The sequence below is a fragment of the Heterodontus francisci genome, chromosome 48 (genome assembly GCF_036365525.1).
Source record: "Heterodontus francisci isolate sHetFra1 chromosome 48, sHetFra1.hap1, whole genome shotgun sequence".
NCBI lineage: Eukaryota > Metazoa > Chordata > Chondrichthyes > Heterodontiformes > Heterodontidae > Heterodontus > Heterodontus francisci.
Window position 1 is genome coordinate 2,349,423 of NC_090418.1, and position 21,385 is coordinate 2,370,807.

The 21,385-nt window shown below is 49.8% G+C and overlaps 1 protein-coding gene across 1 annotated transcript in view; it reads right to left on the reverse strand.

Annotated features, from left to right (window-relative positions):
- Positions 1 to 21,385, reverse strand: part of LOC137357325 (disks large homolog 1-like) — a 377,389-nt gene that overhangs the window by 169,131 nt on the left and 186,873 nt on the right. The window contains exons 5-6 of the mRNA XM_068023579.1: positions 5,127 to 5,180; positions 4,042 to 4,092 (exon numbers count right to left, since the gene is read on the reverse strand). Of these exons, the coding sequence (XP_067879680.1) occupies positions 4,042 to 4,092; positions 5,127 to 5,180 (105 nt within the window). The remainder of the gene's footprint in view (positions 1 to 4,041; positions 4,093 to 5,126; positions 5,181 to 21,385) is intronic.

Consider the following 21,385-nt stretch of genomic DNA (forward strand, 5'->3'; position numbering starts at 1 on the left):
TGGGGGGTGAGAGTGTGTGTTTGGGGGGTGAGAGTGTGTGTGTGTTTGGGGGGTGAGAGTGTGTGTGTGTTTGGGGGGTGAGAGTGTGTGTGTGTTTGGGGGGTGAGAGTGTGTGTTTGGGGGGTGAGAGTGTGTGTGTGTTTGGGGGGTGAGAGTGTGTGTGTGTTTGGGGGGTGAGAGTGTGTGTTTGGGGGGTGAGAGTGTGTGTGTGTTTGGGGGGTGAGAGTGTGTGTTTGGGGGGTGAGAGTGTGTGTTTGGGGGGTGAGAGTGTGTGTTTGGGGGGTGAGAGTGTGTGTGTTTGGGGGGTGAGAGTGTGTGTGTGTTTGGGGGGTGAGAGTGTGTGTGTGTTTGGGGGGTGAGAGTGTGTGTGTGTTTGGGGGGTGAGAGTGTGTGTTTGGGGGGTGAGAGTGTGTGTTTGGGGGTGAGAGTGTGTGTGTGTGTTTGGGGGGTGAGAGTGTGTGTTTGGGGGGTGAGAGTGTGTGTGTGTTTGGGGGGTGAGAGTGTGTGTGTGTTTGGGGGGTGAGAGTGTGTGTGTGTTTGGGGGGTGAGAGTGTGTGTTTGGGGGGTGAGAGTGTGTGTTTGGGGGGTGAGTGTGTGTGTTTGGGGGGTGAGTGTGTGTGTGTGTTTGGGGGGTGAGTGTGTGTGTTTGGGGGGTGAGTGTGTGTGTTTGGGGGGTGAGTGTGTGTGTTTGGGGGGGTGAGAGTGTGTGTGTGTTTGGGGGGGGTGAGAGTGTGTGTTTGGGGGGGGTGAGAGTGTGTGTTTGGGGGGGTGAGAGTGTGTGTTTGGGGGGGTGAGAGTGTGTGTTTGGGGGGTGAGTGTGTGTGTTTGGGGGGGTGAGAGTGTGTGTGTGTTTGGGGGGGTGAGAGTGTGTGTTTGGGGGGGTGAGAGTGTGTGTTTGGGGGGTGAGAGTGTGTGTTTGGGGGGTGAGAGTGTGTGTTTGGGGGGTGAGAGTGTGTGTTTGGGGGGTGAGAGTGTGTGTTTGGGGGGGTGAGAGTGTGTGTGTGTTTGGGGGGGGTGAGAGTGTGTGTTTGGGGGGGTGAGAGTGTGTGTTTGGGGGGTGAGAGTGTGTGTTTGGGGGGTGAGAGTGTGTGTTTGGGGGGTGAGAGTGTGTGTGTTTGGGGGGTGAGAGTGTGTGTTTGGGGGGTGAGAGTGTGTGTTTGGGGGGTGAGAGTGTGTGTTTGGGGGGTGAGAGTGTGTGTGTGTTTGGGGGGTGAGTGTGTGTGTTTGGGGGGTGAGAGAGTGTGTGTGTTTGGGGGGTGAGTGTGTGTGTTTGGGGGGTGAGAGTGTGTGTGTGTTTGGGGGGTGAGAGTGTGTGTTTGGGGGGTGAGAGTGTGTGTTTGGGGGGAGAGAGTGTGTGTGTGTTTGGGGGGTGAGAGTGTGTGTGTGTTTGGGGGGTGAGTGTGTGTGTGTGTTTGGGGGGTGAGAGTGTGTGTGTGTTTGGGGGGTGAGAGTGTGTGTGTGTTTGGGGGGTGAGTGTGTGTGTTTGGGGGGTGAGAGTGTGTGTGTGTTTGGGGGGTGAGTGTGTGTGTTTGGGGGGTGAGAGTGTGTGTGTGTTTGGGGGGTGAGTGTGTGTGTTTGGGGGGTGAGAGTGTGTGTGTTTGGGGGGTGAGTGTGTGTGTTTGGGGGGTGAGAGTGTGTGTGTGTTTGGGGGGTGAGTGTGTGTGTTTGGGGGGTGAGTGTGTGTGTTTGGGGGGTGAGAGTGTGTGTGTGTTTGGGGGGTGAGTGTGTGTGTTTGGGGGGTGAGAGTGTGTGTTTGGGGGGTGAGAGTGTGTGTTTGGGGGGTGAGAGTGTGTGTTTGGGGGGTGAGAGTGTGTGTGTTTGGGGGGTGAGTGTGTGTGTGTTTGGGGGGTGAGTGTGTGTGTTTGGGGGGTGAGAGTGTGTGTTTGGGGGGGTGAGAGTGTGTGTTTGGGGGGTGAGAGTGTGTGTTTGGGGGGTGAGAGTGTGTGTTTGGGGGGTGAGTGTGTGTGTTTGGGGGGGTGAGAGTGTGTGTGTGTTTGGGGGGGGTGAGAGTGTGTGTTTGGGGGGTGAGAGTGTGTGTTTGGGGGGTGAGAGTGTGTGTGTGTTTGGGGGGGTGAGAGTGTGTGTTTGGGGGGTGAGAGTGTGTGTTTGGGGGGTGAGAGTGTGTGTTTGGGGGGTGAGAGTGTGTGTTTGGGGGGTGAGAGTGTGTGTTTGGGGGGTGAGTGTGTGTGTGTTTGGGGGGTGAGAGTGTGTGTGTGTTTGGGGGGTGAGAGTGTGTGTGTTTGGGGGGTGAGAGTGTGTGTTTGGGGGGTGAGAGTGTGTGTTTGGGGGGGTGAGTGTGTGTTTGGGGGGTGAGTGTGTGTGTTTGGGGGGTGAGAGTGTGTGTTTGGGGGGTGAGTGTGTGTGTTTGGGGGGTGAGAGTGTGTGTTTGGGGGGTGAGAGTGTGTGTGTGTTTGGGGGGTGAGAGTGTGTGTTTGGGGGGTGAGAGTGTGTGTGTGTTTGGGGGGTGAGAGTGTGTGTTTGGGGGGTGAGAGTGTGTGTGTGTTTGGGGGGTGAGAGTGTGTGTTTGGGGGGTGAGTGTGTGTGTTTGGGGGGTGAGAGTGTGTGTTTGGGGGGTGAGAGTGTGTGTGTGTTTGGGGGGTGAGAGTGTGTGTTTGGGGGGTGAGAGTGTGTGTGTGTTTGGGGGTGAGAGAGAGTGTGTGTTTGGGGGGTGAGAGTGTGTGTTTGGGGGGTGAGTGTGTGTGTTTGGGGGGTGAGTGTGTGTGTGTGTTTGGGGGTGAGAGTGTGTGTTTGGGGGGTGAGAGTGTGTGTTTGGGGGGTGAGAGTGTGTGTTTGGGGGGTGAGAGTGTGTGTTTGGGGGTGAGAGTGTGTGTTTGGGGGGTGAGAGTGTGTGTTTGGGGGGTGAGAGTGTGTGTTTGGGGGGTGAGAGTGTGTGTTTGGGGGGTGAGAGTGTGTGTTTGGGGGGTGAGAGTGTGTGTGTGTTTGGGGGGTGAGAGTGTGTGTTTGGGGGGTGAGAGTGTGTGTTTGGGGGTGAGAGTGTGTGTTTGGGGGGTGAGTGTGTGTGTTTGGGGGGTGAGAGTGTGTGTGTGTTTGGGGGGTGAGAGTGTGTGTTTGGGGGGTGAGAGTGTGTGTTTGGGGGGTGAGAGTGTGTGTGTGTTTGGGGGGTGAGAGTGTGTGTGTGTTTGGGGGGTGAGAGTGTGTGTGTGTTTGGGGGTGAGAGTGTGTGTGTGTTTGGGGGGTGAGGAGTGTGTGTTTGGGGGGTGAGAGTGTGTGTGTGTTGGGGGGTGAGAGTGTGTGTGTGTGTTTGGGGGGTGAGAGTGTGTGTTTGGGGGGTGAGAGTGTGTGTTTGGGGGGTGAGAGTGTGTGTTTGGGGGGTGAGAGTGCGTGTTTGGGGGGTGAGAGTGTGTGTTTGGGGGGTGAGAGTGTGTGTTTGGGGGGTGAGTGTGTGTGTTTGGGGGGTGAGAGTGTGTGTTTGTGGGGTGAGAGTGTGTGTTTGGGGGTGAGTGTGTGTGTTTGGGGGGTGAGTGTGTGTGTTTGGGGGGTGAGAGTGTGTGTTTGGGGGGTGAGAGTGTGTGTTTGGGGGGTGAGAGTGTGTGTTTGGGGGGTGAGAGTGTGTGTTTGGGGGGTGAGAGTGTGTGTTTGGGGGGTGAGAGTGTGTGTTTGGGGGGTGAGTGTGTGTGTTTGGGGGTGAGAGTGTGTGTTTGGGGGGTGAGAGTGTGTGTTTGGGGGGTGAGAGTGTGTGTTTGGGGGTGAGTGTGTGTGTGTGTTTGGGGGGTGAGTGTGTGTGTGTGTTTGGGGGGTGAGAGTGTGTGTTTGGGGGGTGAGAGTGTGTGTGTGTTTGGGGGGTGAGAGTGTGTGTTTGGGGGGTGAGAGTGTGTGTTTGGGGGGTGAGAGTGTGTGTTTGGGGGGTGAGAGTGTGTGTTTGGGGGGTGAGAGTGTGTGTTTGGGGGGTGAGAGTGTGTGTGTGTGTTTGGGGGGTGAGAGTGTGTGTTTGGGGGGTGAGAGTGTGTGTGTGTTTGGGGGGTGAGAGTGTGTGTTTGGGGGGTGAGAGTGTAAAGGTTGAAAGAACGTCACATCACTTACTCTCTCCAGTGTAATTTCTTCATATTCTATCTCTCCATCTGTGCCGTTGATCTATTGTATAAAAGGAGGCAATGTCACATTCTCATTCAGGAATTTAAGCATTAATGAAGCAATTGCTGGAGATTTCATTTTATTTTGAGTCCAGCCTGATATCCAACACACAAAACTACACCAATGACCATCATAAAAGCAAAATTCTGCAGATGCTGGAAATCAAATAAAAACAAGTAGTGCTGGAAATACTCAGCAGGTCCAGCAGCATCTGTGGAGAGAGAAGCAGAGTTAACGTTTCAGGTCAGTGACCCTTCATCAGAACCAATGACTATCAGACATTTTTTTTCCAAAACCTTTCCTCACAGCAACATGTTGCATTTATATAGTACCTTAAAAGTAATAAAATGTCCTCAGGCATTTCACAGGAACATTATTGGACAAACTCTGACACTGAGCCACATATCAGGTCAGGTGACAAAAAGTGTGGTCAAAGAGGTCAGTTTTAAGGAGCATCTTCAAGGAGGAGAGAGACGTGGAGAGGTTTCGGGAGGGTATTCTGGAGATTAGGACCCAGACAGTTGAAGGCACAGCCGCCAATGGTGGAGCGATTAAAATCGGGGATGCGCAAGAGGCCAGAATTGGAGGAGGGCAGGAAGGATGGAGAGTTGCAGGAGGTTCGAGATAGGGAGGTGTTTGAAAACAAGGGTGAGATTTTAAAAATCCAGGTGTTGCCAGACCAGGAGCCAATGTCACTCAGTCAGTCCATCTTTTTATTGTCACTTTACAGGTCTACTCTCCCTACTCAGCCAACCCAACAGAGCGGGCAAGATACATTGTGCAGGTTAGGTCTGCAGATTTTCCTTAATGACTGGTACATGGATTTAACACTGTCCATCTGCAAGTGTCCAATGAGTCTCAATCCACATCTGCACAAACTTCCTATAATTTTTCCATTGGGAATGAGAACAGTACACCAGTGAAGCTGGAGTGCTTCTCAGAGCTGACATGATTAATACTCAATATGTATGTATTAGAGCATGTAAAAACCAAAAAATTAACATTGACATATTGGTGGAACAAAACAGACTTACGTAAGGAGGTGCATCGAGGCTGTCTGTGTTCACGATCACTGGAGGCGAATTAGCCTGGAAAAAGAGAAAGGACCATTATTTCAGAGATGAACATGTCAAATGTGAAAATCAACTCAAACCTTGTCCTTATCCCGGGAATTCACCAAGGTATCAGGTCTACATGGTTAATGCAACGCAGCATCAGAATGCACAATTTTCAATCACAGTCAGAGAAGTCAGAGATTCAGAGGAACAAGAGTTGGACAATTTTTGGGCATATTCCTGGAGCAGGATTTGCAGATATTCCCAGCCTCTCGTACCTGAGGTGCAACGTCGCTCTGGCACAGTATGGCACTGGATGTGATGTGACATCTGGAGCAGAAGATGATTGAGGGCAAAACTGGGAATAACAGCAACTTGACATCTGTTGTCTCACTGAGTCCTGGAGCATTGAGACACCAGGGATTGAACAGCTTGGCACTTCTGGAGACTAGCCAGTCGGAAACGCCACTTAGTGAATGCAGAATCCACGCATGTGCTCAGCAAGTCTCCAACTATTTAGAGAAGTATTTACAATCAGCAGACTTTTACATTTCAATCCTAGAGCAGCCGAGCCACTACTGGATTTCCACAGCTCTCCTATTCATTTCAACCCTGTGTTCTCCTGATTTTAAGGCAGGTAACCAGTGTGTTCAGTCACAACAACTCATCGTAAAGGGAGGGCATCATTAAAATCAGTCGGCCCCAGCTGAGTGCTAAGGTGGTGAGCTCGAGTCGCATTCCAGAGACTTGAGTAGTTAATCCAGGCTGACCATCCAAAGCATTACTGAGGTACTGCTGCACTGTTGGAGGAGCAGTACTGAAGGAGCGCTGCACTGTCGGAGGAGCAGTACTGAGGGAGCGCCGCACTGGCAGAGGGACAGTAAAGAGGGAGCGCTGCACTGTCAGAGCTAAAAAGTACTGTATACATTTTAAGAACTTTGTAGAGGATCCAACAAGGGAGGGTGCAGTGCTGGACCTAATTATGGGGAATGAAGCCAGATAGGTGGTTAATGTGTTGGTGGGAGAGCATTTTGGTGATAGCGACCACAACATGGTACAATTTAAGCTTGTTATGGAGAAAGAAATAGACAAGTTGCAAAAAAAGGTTTTGGATTGGGGGAGAGCGAATTTTAGTAAAATAAGGCAGAATCTGGCCAAGGTAGACTGGAAAGAGTTACTTGTCGGGAAATCGACAGAAGAGCAGTGGGGGGCATTCAAAAAGGAAATGAGAAGGGTACAGGCCCAACATGTTCCCTCTAGGGTAATAGATAGGAGCAACAAGCCCAGAGAACCATGGATGACCAGAAACATTCAGGGTACGATGAGTAGGAAAAGAGAGGCTTTTAGCAAATACAAGGAAAGCAAATCAACGGAAGCATTAGTGGAGTACAGAAAATGTAGGATGGAGCTTAAGAAAGCAATTAGGAGAGCAAAGAGGAGACATGAGAAAGCTCTGGCTGGTAAAAGTAGGGAAAATCCCAAGATATTCTATAAGTATATCAATGGGAAGAGGATAACCAGGGAAAGAGTAGGACCCATTAGGGACCAATGGGGAAAATCTGTGGGTGGAGCCAGAGGACATTGGTAGGGTGTTGAATGAATACTTCACATCTGTCTTCACCCAAGAGAATGAGGATGTAGATATGGAACTCAGAGAGAGAGAGAGAGAGAGAGAGAGAGAGAGAGAGACTGTGAGGTTCTTGAGCAAATCGTCATAGGGAGTGACAAGGTATTGGAGGTTTTGGCAGGCTTAAAAGTGGACAGATCTCCAGGTCTGGACGATTTGTGTCCCAGGATGCTGTGGGAAGCGAGGGTGGAGATTGCAGGGGCTCTGACCTACATTTTTTAATTCCTCTCTGGCCACAGGGGAGGTGCCAGAGGACTGGAGAACAGCTAATGTGGTCCCACTATTTGAGAAAGGTTGTAGAGATAAGCCAGGGAACTACAGACCAGTGAGTCTCACGTCAGTGATAGGGAAACTATTGGAGAAAATTCTGAAGGAGAGAAAATCTATCTCCACTTGGAGAGGCAAAATTTGATTAGGAATAGTCAGCATGGCTTTGTCAGAGGGAGGTCATGCCTAACAACAAATTATTTTCTTTATTTTGAGATGCAGCACTGAAACAGGCCCTTCGGCCCACCGAGTCTGTGCCGACCATCATCCACCCATTTATACTAATCCTAATCCCATATTCCTACCATATCCCCACCTGTCTCTATATTTCCCTACTACCTACTTATACGAGGGGCAATTTATAATGACCAATTTACCTATCAACCTGCAAGTCTTTGGTGGTGGGAGGAAACTGGAGCACCCGGCAAAAACCCACGCAGACACAGGGAGAACTTGCAAACTCCGCACAGGCAGCACCCAGAATTGAACCCAGGTCGCTGGAGCTGTGAGGCTGCGGTGCTAACCACTGCGCCACTGTGACCATGTGACCATTTTTGAGCATGTGACCAGGTGTGCAGATGAGGGTAGTGCAGTTGATGTAGTTTACATGGATTTCAGCAAAGCAATTGACAAGGTCCCACATGGGAGACTTCTCAAGAAAGCAGTGGTTAGCACTGCAGCCTCACAGCTCCAGTGACCCGGGTTCAATTCTGGGTACTGCCTGTGTGGAGTTTGCAAGTTCTCCCTGTGTCTGCGTGGGTTTCCTCCGGGTGATCCGGTTTCCTCCCACAGCCAAAAGACTTGCAGCTTGATAGGTAAATTGGCCATTATAAATTGCCCCTAGTATAGGTAGGTGGTAGGGGAATTATAGGGACAGGTGAGGATGTGGTAGGAAAATGGGATTAGTGTAGGATTAGTATAAATGGGTGGTTAATGGTCGGCACAGACTCGGTGGGCCGAAGGGCCTGTTTCAGTGCTGTATCTCTGAAATCTAAAAAAATTCTAAATCAAATGCACAAGGGATACAGGGTAACTTGATAAGGTGGATTCAAAATTGGCTTAGCTGTAGCAGACAGAGAGTGATGACAGACAGCTGTTTTAGTGACTGGAAGCCAGTGTCCAGTGGTGTACCACAGGGATCTGTGCTGGGTCCCCTATTGTTTGTCATTTATATAAAAGACATAGATGACTATGTGGGGGGTAGAATCAGTAAGTTCGCAGATGACATAAAGATTGGCCGAGTGGTTAACTTTGAGGTTGAGTGTTTTGGGTTACAGGACGATATAGACGGCATGGTCAAATGGCAGAAAAGTGGCAGATGGAATTTAACGCTGAAAAGTGTGAGGTGATGCACTTTGGAAGGAATAATGTGACATGGAAGTATTCAATGAATGGCCTGACACTGGCAAGTTCCAAGGAGCAAAGGGACCTTGGCGTGTTTGTCCATAGATCTCTGAAGGCAGAAGGGCAGGTTAATAGGGTGGTGAAAAAGGCATATGGGACACTTGCCTTTATCAATCGAGGCATAGATTACAAAAGCAGGGAGGTCATGTTGGAGTTGTATAGAACTTTGGTAAGGCCACAGCTGGAGTACTGTGTGCAATTCTGGTTGCCACATTATAGGAAGGATGTGATTGCACTGGAGGGGGTGCACAGGCGATTCACCAGGATGTTGCCTGGGATGGAACATTTAAGCTATGAAGAGAGGTTGGATAGGCTTGGGTTGTTTTCGCTGGAGCAGAGAAGACTGAGGGGTGACCTGATCGAGGTGTACAAGAGTATGAGGGGCATGGACAGGGTGGATAGGGAGCAGCTGTTCCCCTTAGTTGAAGGGTCAGTTACTAGGGGGCACAAGTTTAAGGGGGATTTGAAGAAGAACCTTTTTACTCAGAGGGTGGTGATGGTCTGGAATGCACTGCCTGGGAGGGTGGTAGAGGTGAGTTGCCTCACATCCTTTAAAAAGTACCTGGATGAGCACTGCGCACGTCATAACATTCAAGGCTATGAGCCAAGTGCTGGCAATTGGGTTTAGGTAGACAGGTCAGGTGTTTTAATGCATCAGTGCAGACTCGATGGGCCGAAGGGCCTCTTCTGCACTGTATCATTCTGTGATTCACTGTCAGAGGGGCAGTACAGAGGGAGCGCCGCACTGTCGGAGGGTCAGTACAGAGGGAGCACTGCATTGTCGAAGCGCCGTCTTTCAGATGAGATGTTAAACCGGAGCCCCGTCTGCCATCTCAGGTGGACATAAAAGATCCCACAGCCACCATTTCAAAGAACAGCAGGGGAGTTCTCCCCCATGTCCTGAGGCCAATATTTATGTTCAACCAACATCACTAAAACAATATCATCACATTGCTGTTTGAGGGATCTTGCTGTGCACACATTGGCTGCCATGTTTCCTACATTACACTGTGTGACTATGCTTCAAAAAATACTTCACTGCCTGTAAAGCGCTTTGGGATGTCCTGAGGTTGTGAAAGACGCTATAGAAATGCAAGTTTGTCTTTATTTCATACTGAAAATCTGGCTGAATTCAAGATAGGCTGAAGATTTGTTATTGCAGTTTTAAATTGGTGCCTGAGACTACAGAAATCTCGGAGGGTTGTGGGGCTGGAGGAGGTCACAGAGATGTGAAGGGGGTGAGGCATCAAGGGATTTGAACACAAGGATGAGAATTTTAAAATCGAGGCCTAGCTGGACCAGCAGCCAGGGTAGGTCAGCAAGAACAGGGGGTGATGAGTGAATGGGACTTGGTGCAAGTTAGGACGCAGGTCAGCAGAGCTTTGGATGGGCTGAAGTTTACACGCACACGCACGCACACACAGACGCAGACACACACACACAGAAATGGCTGTGCCCGGCCTTCATGCCCCACCTTTCTGTCACAATGGAGTGGAGATTGGAACATGATAAAACACAGATCCAATCTCCCAATAAAATGCTCACAAACAGGGTTGGCTCCTTTAAGAGAAAGAGTGCATACACATCCTTGTATATTTTTCCATCAGCTTTTTAAAATTTCTCTCTTAATTATTCAAGAAAACCAGAGGAAACAAAGTGTTCCCATTTCCCCTGCTGTGGCAAGATGAGTGTGTTCGAAGATTCTGTCCTGTAATCCTTCTATACTGTTATTATCCAGTTCTCACATTTTATCAAACATAATATCAGCTGTTGCTGGAAATTATTACCTGCCATAACTCAATGCAGATGCTGGTAAATTCATTGTTGTTTATTGTGTTCTAATGAGACATCCAACTCCCAACTCTCCATGGAGCTAAAGACCATTCCACCAAGATCTGAGGCGTGTTCAAGACCCGAACTTCTCCTGTATCCTGGGAACTCCCTCTATCCCCTCCTCTCTCACACTCCTGTATCAGAGGAGGTCCCTCCAACCCCTCTCTCACACACCTGTATCTGGGGAGGTCCCTCTATCCCTCCCTTCACACTCCTGTTGCTGGGAAGGCCCCTCTAACCCCTCTCTCGCTCCTATATCTAGAGAGTTCCCTCGAACCCCTCTCTCACTCTCCTGTATCTGGGGAGGTCCCTGTGACCCATCTCTCACTTCTGTATCTGGGGTGGTCCCTCTAACCCCTCTCTCACACACCTGTATCTGGGAGGTCCCTCTAACCCCTCTCTCACACACCTAATTCTTTGTCAGTGGGGGTGGGGGGGGGGTAGTCTCTCTGTCCCTCTCTCTCATACTCCTGTTGCTGGGAAGGCCCCTCTAACCCCTCTCTCACAGTCCTGTATCTGGGGAGTTCCCTCTAACCCCTCTCTCACACTCCTATATCTGTGGGTACCCCTCTGAGGAACTGCTGCACTGTTGCAGGTGCCGTCTTTTAGATGAGCCTATGAAATGAGGCCCTGTCTGCCCTCTCAGGTGGGTGAAAAGATCCCACGTACATATTTCTAAGAAGAGCAGGAGGGAGTTCTCCCCAGTGCTCTGGACAATATTTATCCCTCAACGAACATCACTTAAAAAAAAAAGAGATTATTTGGTCACTATCACATTGCTGCTTGTGGGATCTTGATGTGCATAAATTGGCTGCCGCATTTCCGACATTACATCAGTGACTACACTTCAAAAAATACTTCATTGGCTGTGAAGCCAATTTGGGATGCCCTGAGGTGGTGAAAAGTGCTATAGAAATGCAAGTCTTTTTCTTTCTAATATCAAGCTGATCCCTCCTAAAGACATGATTCTCGTTCTGCATCAAATGTGACGTAGATGAATAATTGCCAGGAGGAGGAGCATCTCTCCTCTACGAAGCCTGCTCAAAGCACGAGGGGCAAATGCTCTGTTTAACTGATTGCATATTGATTGCTGTTTGTGCTAACTGTGTAAATCAGAGAGCTTGTTACCAGCAGGAAGGAGTCGATAGTGTCAGCTCCTCCTCCTCCCTCTAAACACAGGCTCCTTGCTGCCGCAGTGAAGCGAAAATGCTGGTAGTTTTGAAAAATCATCACACGCTCAAACAATTTGTCCTGTGTTCTAGCTTAGGTTCCCTCTGAAATTTCATGGAGACTCCCAAAGCAGGATAAATATGCACAAAGGACTGCCAAGCTCGGACTGTTCAACATCTCCATCATGATGCTGTTTTCACTCAATATTCCAGCATTTTTTGTGATTCAGCAACAAACTGTATTTATATAGCACCTTTAACCTGCTAAAATGTCCCAAGGTGCTTCACAGGAGCAATTATCAAAAATAAATTTGACCCCGAGACACATAAGGAGATATTGGGACAGGCGACCAAAAGCTTGGTCAAAGAGGTCGGTTTTAAGGAGCGTCTTAAAGGAGGAGAGAGAGGTGGAGAGGTTTAGGGAGGGAATTCCAGAGCTTAGGGCCCAGGCAGCTGAAGGCACGGCCGCCAATGGTGGAGCGATTAAAATCGGGGGATGCACAAGAGGCCAGAATTAGAGGAACACAGAGATCCTGGAGAGTTGTGGGGTTGGAGGAGGTTATAGAGATTGGGAGGGGCGAGGCTATGGAGGGATTTGAAAACAAGGTTGTTAGTTTTTAAAATGGAGATGTCGCTGGACTGGGAGCCAGTGTAGGTCAGCGAGCACAGCAGGTGATGGCTCAACGGGACCATTCCCAATTTACCACCATCCCAAACACCTCATCACTGCCCATCCAGTTTCCACAAAGTCTCTGTTCCTTCAAGGGTTTGCATTCTGTGCTCTGAGGTTAAGGACTATCCACACCAGACAATAAAAACACACTTCAATCCCTCGCAGCCGAGTATCAACACCAAAAACTTCGCCTTCAAATGCAGCAGAGGTACAGCAGAAAGCTCAGTCCGCTTTGTTCCAGTACATTCTATGCCACCCTTTGAAGTTTGCCTCACGTTGCAATCTCCATTTCCCACACAGGCGTCTCTGCAGCATCTCTGAGTGAGACTGAAAATTCAATGCCAATTAATGTTGAATTATGGGCGGTTGTTACAACAGGCTTTCTGTCTCCTGGGAAGCGCTTTTCTGATGGAATTATTTTCACTGGGGATCTCTGGCAGGCAGCTGAAATGAAATGATGTCACCGCATCAATCTGGACTGGATTCAAAGTCTGGATCCCATAGGGAATGATTAATCTTAGCACAAACTGACCAGTTAACTTGCTTTTAGTGATATTGTTTGAGGGATAAATATTGGCCCAAGACTCAGGGAAGAACTCCCCGGCTCTTCTTAAACATGGTGGCCACGGGATCTTTTACATCCACTTGATAGGACAGACGAAACCTCAGTTAAACATTACAGCTGAAAGACAACACCTCCAACAGTGCAGCGCTCCCTCAGTGCTGACCCTCCGACAGTGCAGCACTCCCTCAGTACTGACCCTCCAACAGTGCAGCACTCCCTCAGTACTGACCCTCCGACAGTGCAGCGCTCCCTCAGTACTGACCCTCCAACAGTGCAGCGCTCCCTCAGTGCTGACCCTCCAACAGTGCAGCACTCCCTCAGTACTGACCCTCCGACAGTGCAGCACTCCCTCAGTACTGACCCTCCGACAGTGCAGCACTCCCTCAGTACTGACCCTCCGACAGTGCAGCACTCCCTCAGTACTGACCCTCCGACAGTGCAGCACTCCCTCAGTACTGACCCTCCGACAGTGCAGCACTCCCTCAGTACTGACCCTCCAACAGTGCAGCACTCCCTCAGTACTGACCCTCCAACAGTGCAGCACTCCCTCAGTACTGACCCTCCAACAGTGCAGCACTCCCTCAGTACTGACCCTCCAACAGTGCAGCGCTCCCTCAGTACTGACCCTCCGACAGTGCAGCGCTCCCTCAGTACTGACCCTCCAACAGTGCAGCGCTCCCTCAGTACTGCCCCTTCAACAGTGCAGCACTCCCTCAGTACTGACCCTCCGACACTGCAGCACTCCCTCAGTACTGATTCTCCAACAGTGCAGCTCTCCCTCAGTTTTGCACTAGGAGTATGAGCCTGGACTTTATGCTGAAGTCTCTGGAGTAGCACTCAATCCCATGACCTTCTGACTCAGCGGTGAGAGAGTGCTACCCACTGAGCCACGGCTGACACCGCACAGTGAGGGGGATTTAACACAGCAGTAGATTCACTGTTGGTCCAATTAACCTATCAGCTACTTATTTAGGTGACATTAACTGTTTGTACAATGTATGACTGTTAACCAGGGAGGGAGTGAACTGTTTAATATGCAGTGTTCTAACAGCTGATGAAGTATCTCTGACTACAACAAGTTGCGTTTATATAGCCCCTTTAACATAGTAAAGCATCCCAAGGAGTGATTATCAAACAAAATGTGACAATGAGCCACATAAGCAGAGATACGGTTGCTAATGGTGGTGTGATAAAAATCAGAGCTAAGCAAGAAACCAGCCATTTACAGGTTTCCTCATCCAAATTTAAAGGCAGTTATATGAATGCAAGTTTCTGATGTTGATGTTTCCTCTGGTGGCATTTGGAGTGGGGGCAGGGGGTGCAGGTGGAGGGAGTCCAGAATAAGGGGGGAGAACCTTAAAATTCGAGCCAGGCCGTTCAGGGGTGATGTCAGGAAGGACTTCTTCACACAAAGGAAAGTGGAAATCTGGAACTCTTTCCCCCTAAAAGCTGCCGAGGCTGGGGATCAATAGGAAATTGCAAACTGAGATTGATAAGAGTTTTGTTGGGTAAAGGGATTAAGGGTTTCGGAACCAAGGCAGGCTAGATGAAGTTAAGATACAGATCAGCCATGAACTAACTGAGTGGCAGACCAGGCTCGAGGGGCCTGTATGGCCTCCTCCTGCCTTTGTACCTGAAGTAAAGCTATTTCCATGGTTAAGCAGCCCAATTTGCAGTGGGAGCCTGTCCTTCTCCAGCCTGAGACAAAAGTGCATTACCCAGTCTGTGTTCTGCTCGCTGTAATGTGGTAAGGACACGTTCAGGGGATTTCCGTCCACCTCAGGTGTGGATACATGTGGTGCTGAGGCTCTTGTCAGTATTTCTGTGAAGTACACATTGGTTTCAGGGATCTAGGAGAACAAGCAACCTTTAGAACGAGGTGTGCGCAATTCACAAATTCCTTGATGCATTTTCATTTCTACTTGACAAGCCCATTGACGTCAGGGAGATTTTAGGACACTAGGTTCTGCTCTCGCCTTATGTGCACCGATGATATATTCGGAGTCTGGTAGGACATGTTATTGGACGAGAAATTCAGAGGCCTGGAGTAATGACCTGGAGACAAATCCCACCACGACGTTTGGGAATTTAAATTCAGTTACTTAAAAAGCTGGTCTCAGTACTGGCGACTATGGAACCACCAGATTGTCACAAAATCCCATCTGGTTCACTAATGTTCTTTAGGGAAGGAAATCTGCCGTCCTTAGCCAGTCTGGCCGATATGTGACTCCTGACCCGCAGCAATTTGGTTGTCACTTAACTGCCCTCTCAAATGGCCTAGCAAGCCACTCAGTTGTATTTAAGGCTCACCACCGCCTTCTCAAGGAGCAATTAGGGATGGGTAATAACTGCTGGCCTAACCAGTGACACCCACATTCCATGACTGAATAAAAAAAAATTCAGTGCAATGTCTAGCTGTGTGGACGAACTGAAACATAACGCACACATGTCTGGTACGGTTCCACTGTGTACGTGTACAGATCAGGCACATGGAACATTTGTGCACATTGTGTCAGCTGTGGCTCAGTGAGTAACAGTCTCATCTCTGTGTCAGAAGTTGTGGGTTCAAGGAAGCACTGCACACTCAGAGGATCAGTGCTGAGGGAGTGCTGCACACTCGAAGGGTCAGTACTGAGGGAGTGCTGCACAGTCGGAGGGTCAGTACTGAGGGAGTGCCGCACACTCGAAGGATCAGTGCTGAGGGAGTGCTGCACAGTCGGAGGGTCAGTACTGAGGGAGTGCCGCACACTCGAAGGGTCAGTACTGAGGGAGCGCCGCACACTCGAAGGGTCAGTACTGAGGGAGCGCCGCACACTCGAAGGGTCAGTACTGAGGGAGCGCCGCACACTCGAAGGGTCAGTACTGAGGGAGCGCCGCACACTCGAAGGGTCAGTACTGAGGGAGCGCCGCACACTCGAAGGGTCAGTACTGAGGGAGCGCCGCACACTCGAAGGGTCAGTACTGAGGGAGCGCCGCACACTCGAAGGGTCAGTACTGAGGGAGTGCCGCACACTCGAAGGGTCAGTACTGAGGGAGTGCCGCACACTCGAAGGGTCAGTACTGAGGGAGTGCCGCACTGTCGGAGCGTCAGTACTGAGGCACCGCCGCACTGTCGGAGCGTCAGTACTGAGGGAGTGCTGCACTGTCGGAGCGTCAGTACTGAGGGAGTGCTGCACTGTCGGAGCGTCAGTACTGAGGCACCGCTGCACTGTCGGAGGGTCAGTACTGAGGGAGTGCTGCACACTCGAAGGGTCAGTACTGAGGGAGTGCTGCACAGTCGGAGGGTCAGCACTGAGGGAGTGCTGCACAGTCGGAGGGTCAGCACTGAGGGAGTGCTGCACAGTCGGAGGGTCAGCACTGAGGGAGTGCTGCACAGTCGGAGGGTCAGCACTGAGGGAGTGCTGCACAGTCGGAGGGTCAGTACTGAGGGAGTGCCGCACACTCGAAGGGTCAGTACTGAGGGAGTGCTGCACAGTCGGAGGGTCAGTACTGAGGGAGTGCCGCACACTCGAAGGGTCAGTACTGAGGGAGCGCCGCACTGTCGGAGGGTCAGTACTGAGGGAGTGCTGCACACTCGAAGGGTCAGCACTGAGGGAGTGCTGCACAGTCGGAGGGTCAGTACCGAGGGAGTGCCGCACACTCGAAGGGTCAGTACTGAGGGAGCGCTGCACTGTCGGAGCGTCAGTACTGAGGGAGCGCTGCACTGTCGGAGGGTCAGTACTGAGGGAGTGCCGCACTGTCGGAGGGTCAGTACTGAGGGAGTGCCGCACTGTCGGAGGGTCAGTACTGAGGGAGTGCCGCACTGTCGGAGGGTCAGTACTGAGGGAGTGCCGCACTGTCGGAGGGTCAGTACTGAGGGAGTGCCGCACTGTCGGAGGGTCAGTACTGAGGAAGTGCTGCACTGTCGGAGGGTCAGTACTGAGGGAGTGCCGCACTGTCGGAGGGTCAGTACTGAGGGAGTGCCGCACTGTCGGAGGGTCAGTACTGAGGAAGCACTGCACACACACTCAAAGGATCAGTGCTGAGGGAGCGCCGCACACTCGAAGGGTCAGTACTGAGGGAGTGCCGCACACTCGGAGGGTCAGTACTGAGGGAGCGCTGCACAGTCGGAGGGTCAGTACTGAGGGAGTGCCGCACTGTCGGAGGGTCAGTACTGAGGGAGTGCTGCACTGTCAGAGGGTCAATAGTGGGAGAGTGCTGCACTGTCAGAGGGTCAGTACTGAGGGAGCACTGCATTGTCGGAGGGTCAGTAGTGAGAGTGCGCCGCACAGTTGGAGGGGCAGTACTGAGAGAGCGCCGTACTGTCGGAGGGTCAGTAGTGAGGGAGCGCCACACTGCTGGAGTGTAGGATTAGTATAAATGGGTGGATGTTGGTCGGCACAGACTCGGTGGGCCGAAGGGCCTGTTTCAGTGCTGTATCTCTATTATTTATTTAATGTGGGAAAGTGTGAAATTGTCCACTTTGGCAAGAAGAATAAAAAAGCATATTATCTAAATGTGAGAGATTGCAGAGCTCTGAGATGCAGAGGGATCTGGGTGTCCTAGTATCCCAGTGCATGAATTGCAAAAGGTTAGTATGAAGGTACAGCAAGTAATTAGGAAAGCTAATCGAATGTGATCATATATCACGAGGGGAATTGAATACAAAAGTAGGGAGATTATGCTTCAGTTATACAGGGCATTGGTGAGACCACATCTGTAGCACTGTGTACAGTACTGGTCTCCTTATTTAAGGAAGGATATAAATGCGTTGGAGGCAGTACAGGGAAGGTTTACGAGATTCATATCTGGAATGGGTGGGTTGTCTTACGAGGAAAGATTGGACAGGCTAGACTTGTATCTGATGGAATTTAGAAGAGTGAAAGGCGACTTGATTGAAACATAAGATCCTGAGGGGTCTTGACAGGGTGGATGTGGAAAGGATGTTTCCCCTTGTGGGTGAATCTAGAACTAGGGGTCACTATTTAAAAATAAGGGGTCGTCCATTTAAGACAGAGATGAGGAGAAATTTTTTCTCTCAGAGGGTCGTGAATCTTTGGAATTCTCTTCCTCAAAAGGCGGTGGAAGCAGAGTCTTTGAATATTTTTAAGGCAGAGGTAGATAGATTCTTGATAAGCAAGGGGGTGGAAGGTTATCGGGTATAGGTGGAAATGTGGAGTAAATCAGTTTAGCCATGAGTTTATTGAATGGTGGAGCAGGCTTGAAGGGCCAAGTGACCTCCTCCTGCTCCCAATTCGTATGTTTGTATGTATGTTCGTATGTTGGTATACACACACACACGCATCGACACACAGAGACATGCGCGCAGAGAGACACACACGTGCACAGACACACACAGAGACACAATGACATAGATATGTACGTGCACAGAGAGACACACCCAGACACACACACACACACAAACACACACGCAAATTCAGACACACGCACATAGACAGACACAGCGGTTTGCTGATTTGCTCAGCCACTGTTCTGAAGGTTTCACAATTGGTCTCAGTACATCCAGGCAAGGGATCAGGGAAAGGAAAACCAGCTGGGAATCTTACTCAACAGTCACTGCTGGTGGTGTGTGGGTGCGATGCTATTGGATGACACAGGACTGAGCTGCCTTGTGGCCGCAGTCCTTTCCCCTCACACACCACGGTTCAATATCCTGTCTATCCTGAACCCTCAAAGCTCTCACAGCGATTGGACGCTCAAGCATTTCCTCGTAGCAAAAGGAAACAGAGAAGGCGGTGTTTAAAAAAAAAATACACCTCAAAATGCAATCAAAATGACAGCTAGATGCACTGAACTACAAGCTCAAAATGGCTCTAAATCAGTACACCCTGCAGTCATGACCTTACACGTAGCTCCTGCTAGGAGTTGCCAATCAAGGAGTCCTGGGAGGAAAGCTCAGTAGAACATGGGCATTCTCACAGCAAGAGTGACTTGTGTCTGCAAGCAGTCATGAGATGTTCTGACCTTAATTAGACAGGGTGCATGAAGAATACAGTCACTGAGCAGGAATGGATCATCTGTTTCCATGTTAGAGAGAGATGCTTGTATCGTCACTGTTTCCCACACTTCCAAATTAAGAACATTAGAAATAGGAGCAGGAGTAGGCCATTCAGCCCTTTGAGCCCACTCCGCCATTTAATGAGATCATGGCTAATTTTCTACTTCAACACCATTTTCCTGCATAAGTAGTTCCTAAGCTGCTGTCCAGACCAACAATGGCAACTTGCATTTATATAGTGCCTTTAATGTAATAAAACTTCCCAAGGTTTTAAGGAGCATCTTAAAGGAAGAGAGAGAGAGAGAGCGAGAGAGGTGAAGAGGCAGTGTGGTTTAGGGAGGGAATTCCAGAGCTTAGGGGCCCAGGCATGGCCGCCAATGGTGGAGTGATGGAAAATTGAGGTTGCTCAAGAGGCCAGAACTGGAGGAGCTCAGAGATCTCAGAGGGTTGAGAGGTTGGAGGAGGTTACAGAGATAGGGAGGGGGGAGATATGATGGAGGGATTTGAACATGAGGATGAGAATTTTAAAATCAAGGCCTTGTCAGACCAGGAGCCAATGTAGGTCAGCGAGCACAGGGGTAATGGGTGAACGGATGCGGGCAGCAGAGTTTTAAGTGTACAGATTGAAAGTTGTTGTTGTCCAAACTGCGCTCAGTATAAGGTGAGCCGAAACCAGCTGTGACTGGCGGTGGACAAATAAATATCCACAAACATCCCCATCCTCAATGATAGCGGAGCTCAATGCGTCAGTGCAAAAGACAAGACTGAAGCATTTTCAACCATCTTCAGCCAGAAGTGCCAAGTGGATGATTTCCTCTATCATTTGTGTGAAGAGCTGCGTGCTGACATCACCCCTTAATAGTCTAGCTCTAATCCCTATTATCCAGTTCTTTTTCCACACACAGTTCAATTCCTCTTGACGTTTACGGTTTTCAACCCATTTTACAATTTTTTTCTCATTTTTCCTATGTCTCCTTTCTATCTCTCTCTTTCTCTCCATCTCTATTTCTCTTTCTGTACCTGATTTGACTCCAATTCAACAATTTCCTTCTGCAGTGTTCTTCTGTTTCTTTCTCAATCTTTAAATGCCATTGGTTAAGGAGATAGACTGTTGGCCCAGTCAGTCACTGAGATCCCAGATGCCGAGTTACCCTTGCTGTGCCATTATCAGCTCGCACCTCCAGCAATTTGCAGTACACAAAACATTTGAGCTGAAGGGTGAAAAAAGTCCAACTCTCAGGGTTCATTGCAAAATGCCCCACTCCAGCAAATTCTGGGCAATAATTAAGTTAGCTCCGTCCTCCTAGGCCTGCTGTTGTTAAACTGAGGCCAGTTAATACCCCAGAGATCCACACATTTGAGCAGACCTTGCTCTGTCATATTCCCACGATCGATGGAGTTTCACTGCTCAGTCTCAGAAATAGGAATCCGCAGCCAAGGCACACAGAGCTGGTCACCTTGAACCCCAGGGGTCATGGATTCAAGATGCTCACCACTGAGGTTAATGTTGGATTTGCAGCCTCCAATTTTACACAAAGTAGTCTAGTTTGATGAATATTTGGCACAGCTGGTCAATGGACCACCTCCAGCCATACAGATCAAGAAGGTCGCATTACAGCCATGATCAGAGCTGGTAGGGATGTGACCATTGACCTCAGTGTCACTGGGATCACAGAATCACAGAATAATACAGTGCAGAAGAGGCCCTTCGGCCCATCGAGTCTGCACCGATGCATTAAAGACACCTGACCTGTCTACCTAAACCCATTTGCCAGCACTTGGCCCATAGCCTTGAATGTTATGACGTGCCAAGTGCTCATCCAGGTACTTTTTAAAGGATGTGAGGCAACCCGCTTCTATCACCCTCCCAGGCAGTGCATTCCAGACCATCACCACCCTAAAAATCCCCCTTAAACCTCCTGCCCCTCACCTTAAACTTGCCCCCTAGTAACTGACCCTTCAACTAAGGGGAACAGCTGCTCCCTATCCACCCTGTCCATGCCCCTCATAATCTTGTACACCTCAATCAGGTCACCCCTCAGTCTTCTCTGCTCCAGCAAAAACAACCCAAGTCTATCCAACCTCTCTTCATAGCTTAAATGTTCCATCCCAGGCACCATCCTGGTGAATCGCCTCTGCACCCCCTCCAGTGCAATTACATCCTTCCTATAATGTGGCGACCAGAATTGCACACAGTACTCCAGCTGTGGCCTTACCAAAGTTCTATACAACTCCAACATGACCTCCCTGCTTTTGTAATCTGTGCCTCAATTGATAAAGGCAAGTGTCCCATATGCCTTTTTCACCACCCTATTAACCTGCCCTTCTGCCTTCAGAGATCTGTGGACAAACACGCCAAGGTCACTTTGTTCCTCCGAACTTCCCAGTGTCAGGCCATTCATTGAATACTTCCTGTCACATTACTCCTTCCAAAGTGTATCACCTCACACTTTTCAGAGTTAAATTCCATCTGCCACTTTTTTGCCCATTTAACCATCCCGTCTATATCATCCTGTAACCCAAAACACTCAACCTCACTGTTAACCACTCGGCCAATCTTTGTGTCATCCGCGAACTTACTGATTCTACCCCCCACATAGTCATCTATGTCGTTTATATAAATGACAAACAATAGGGGACCCAGCACAGATCCCTGTGGTACGCCACTGGACACTGGCTTCCAGTCACTAAAACAGCTGTCT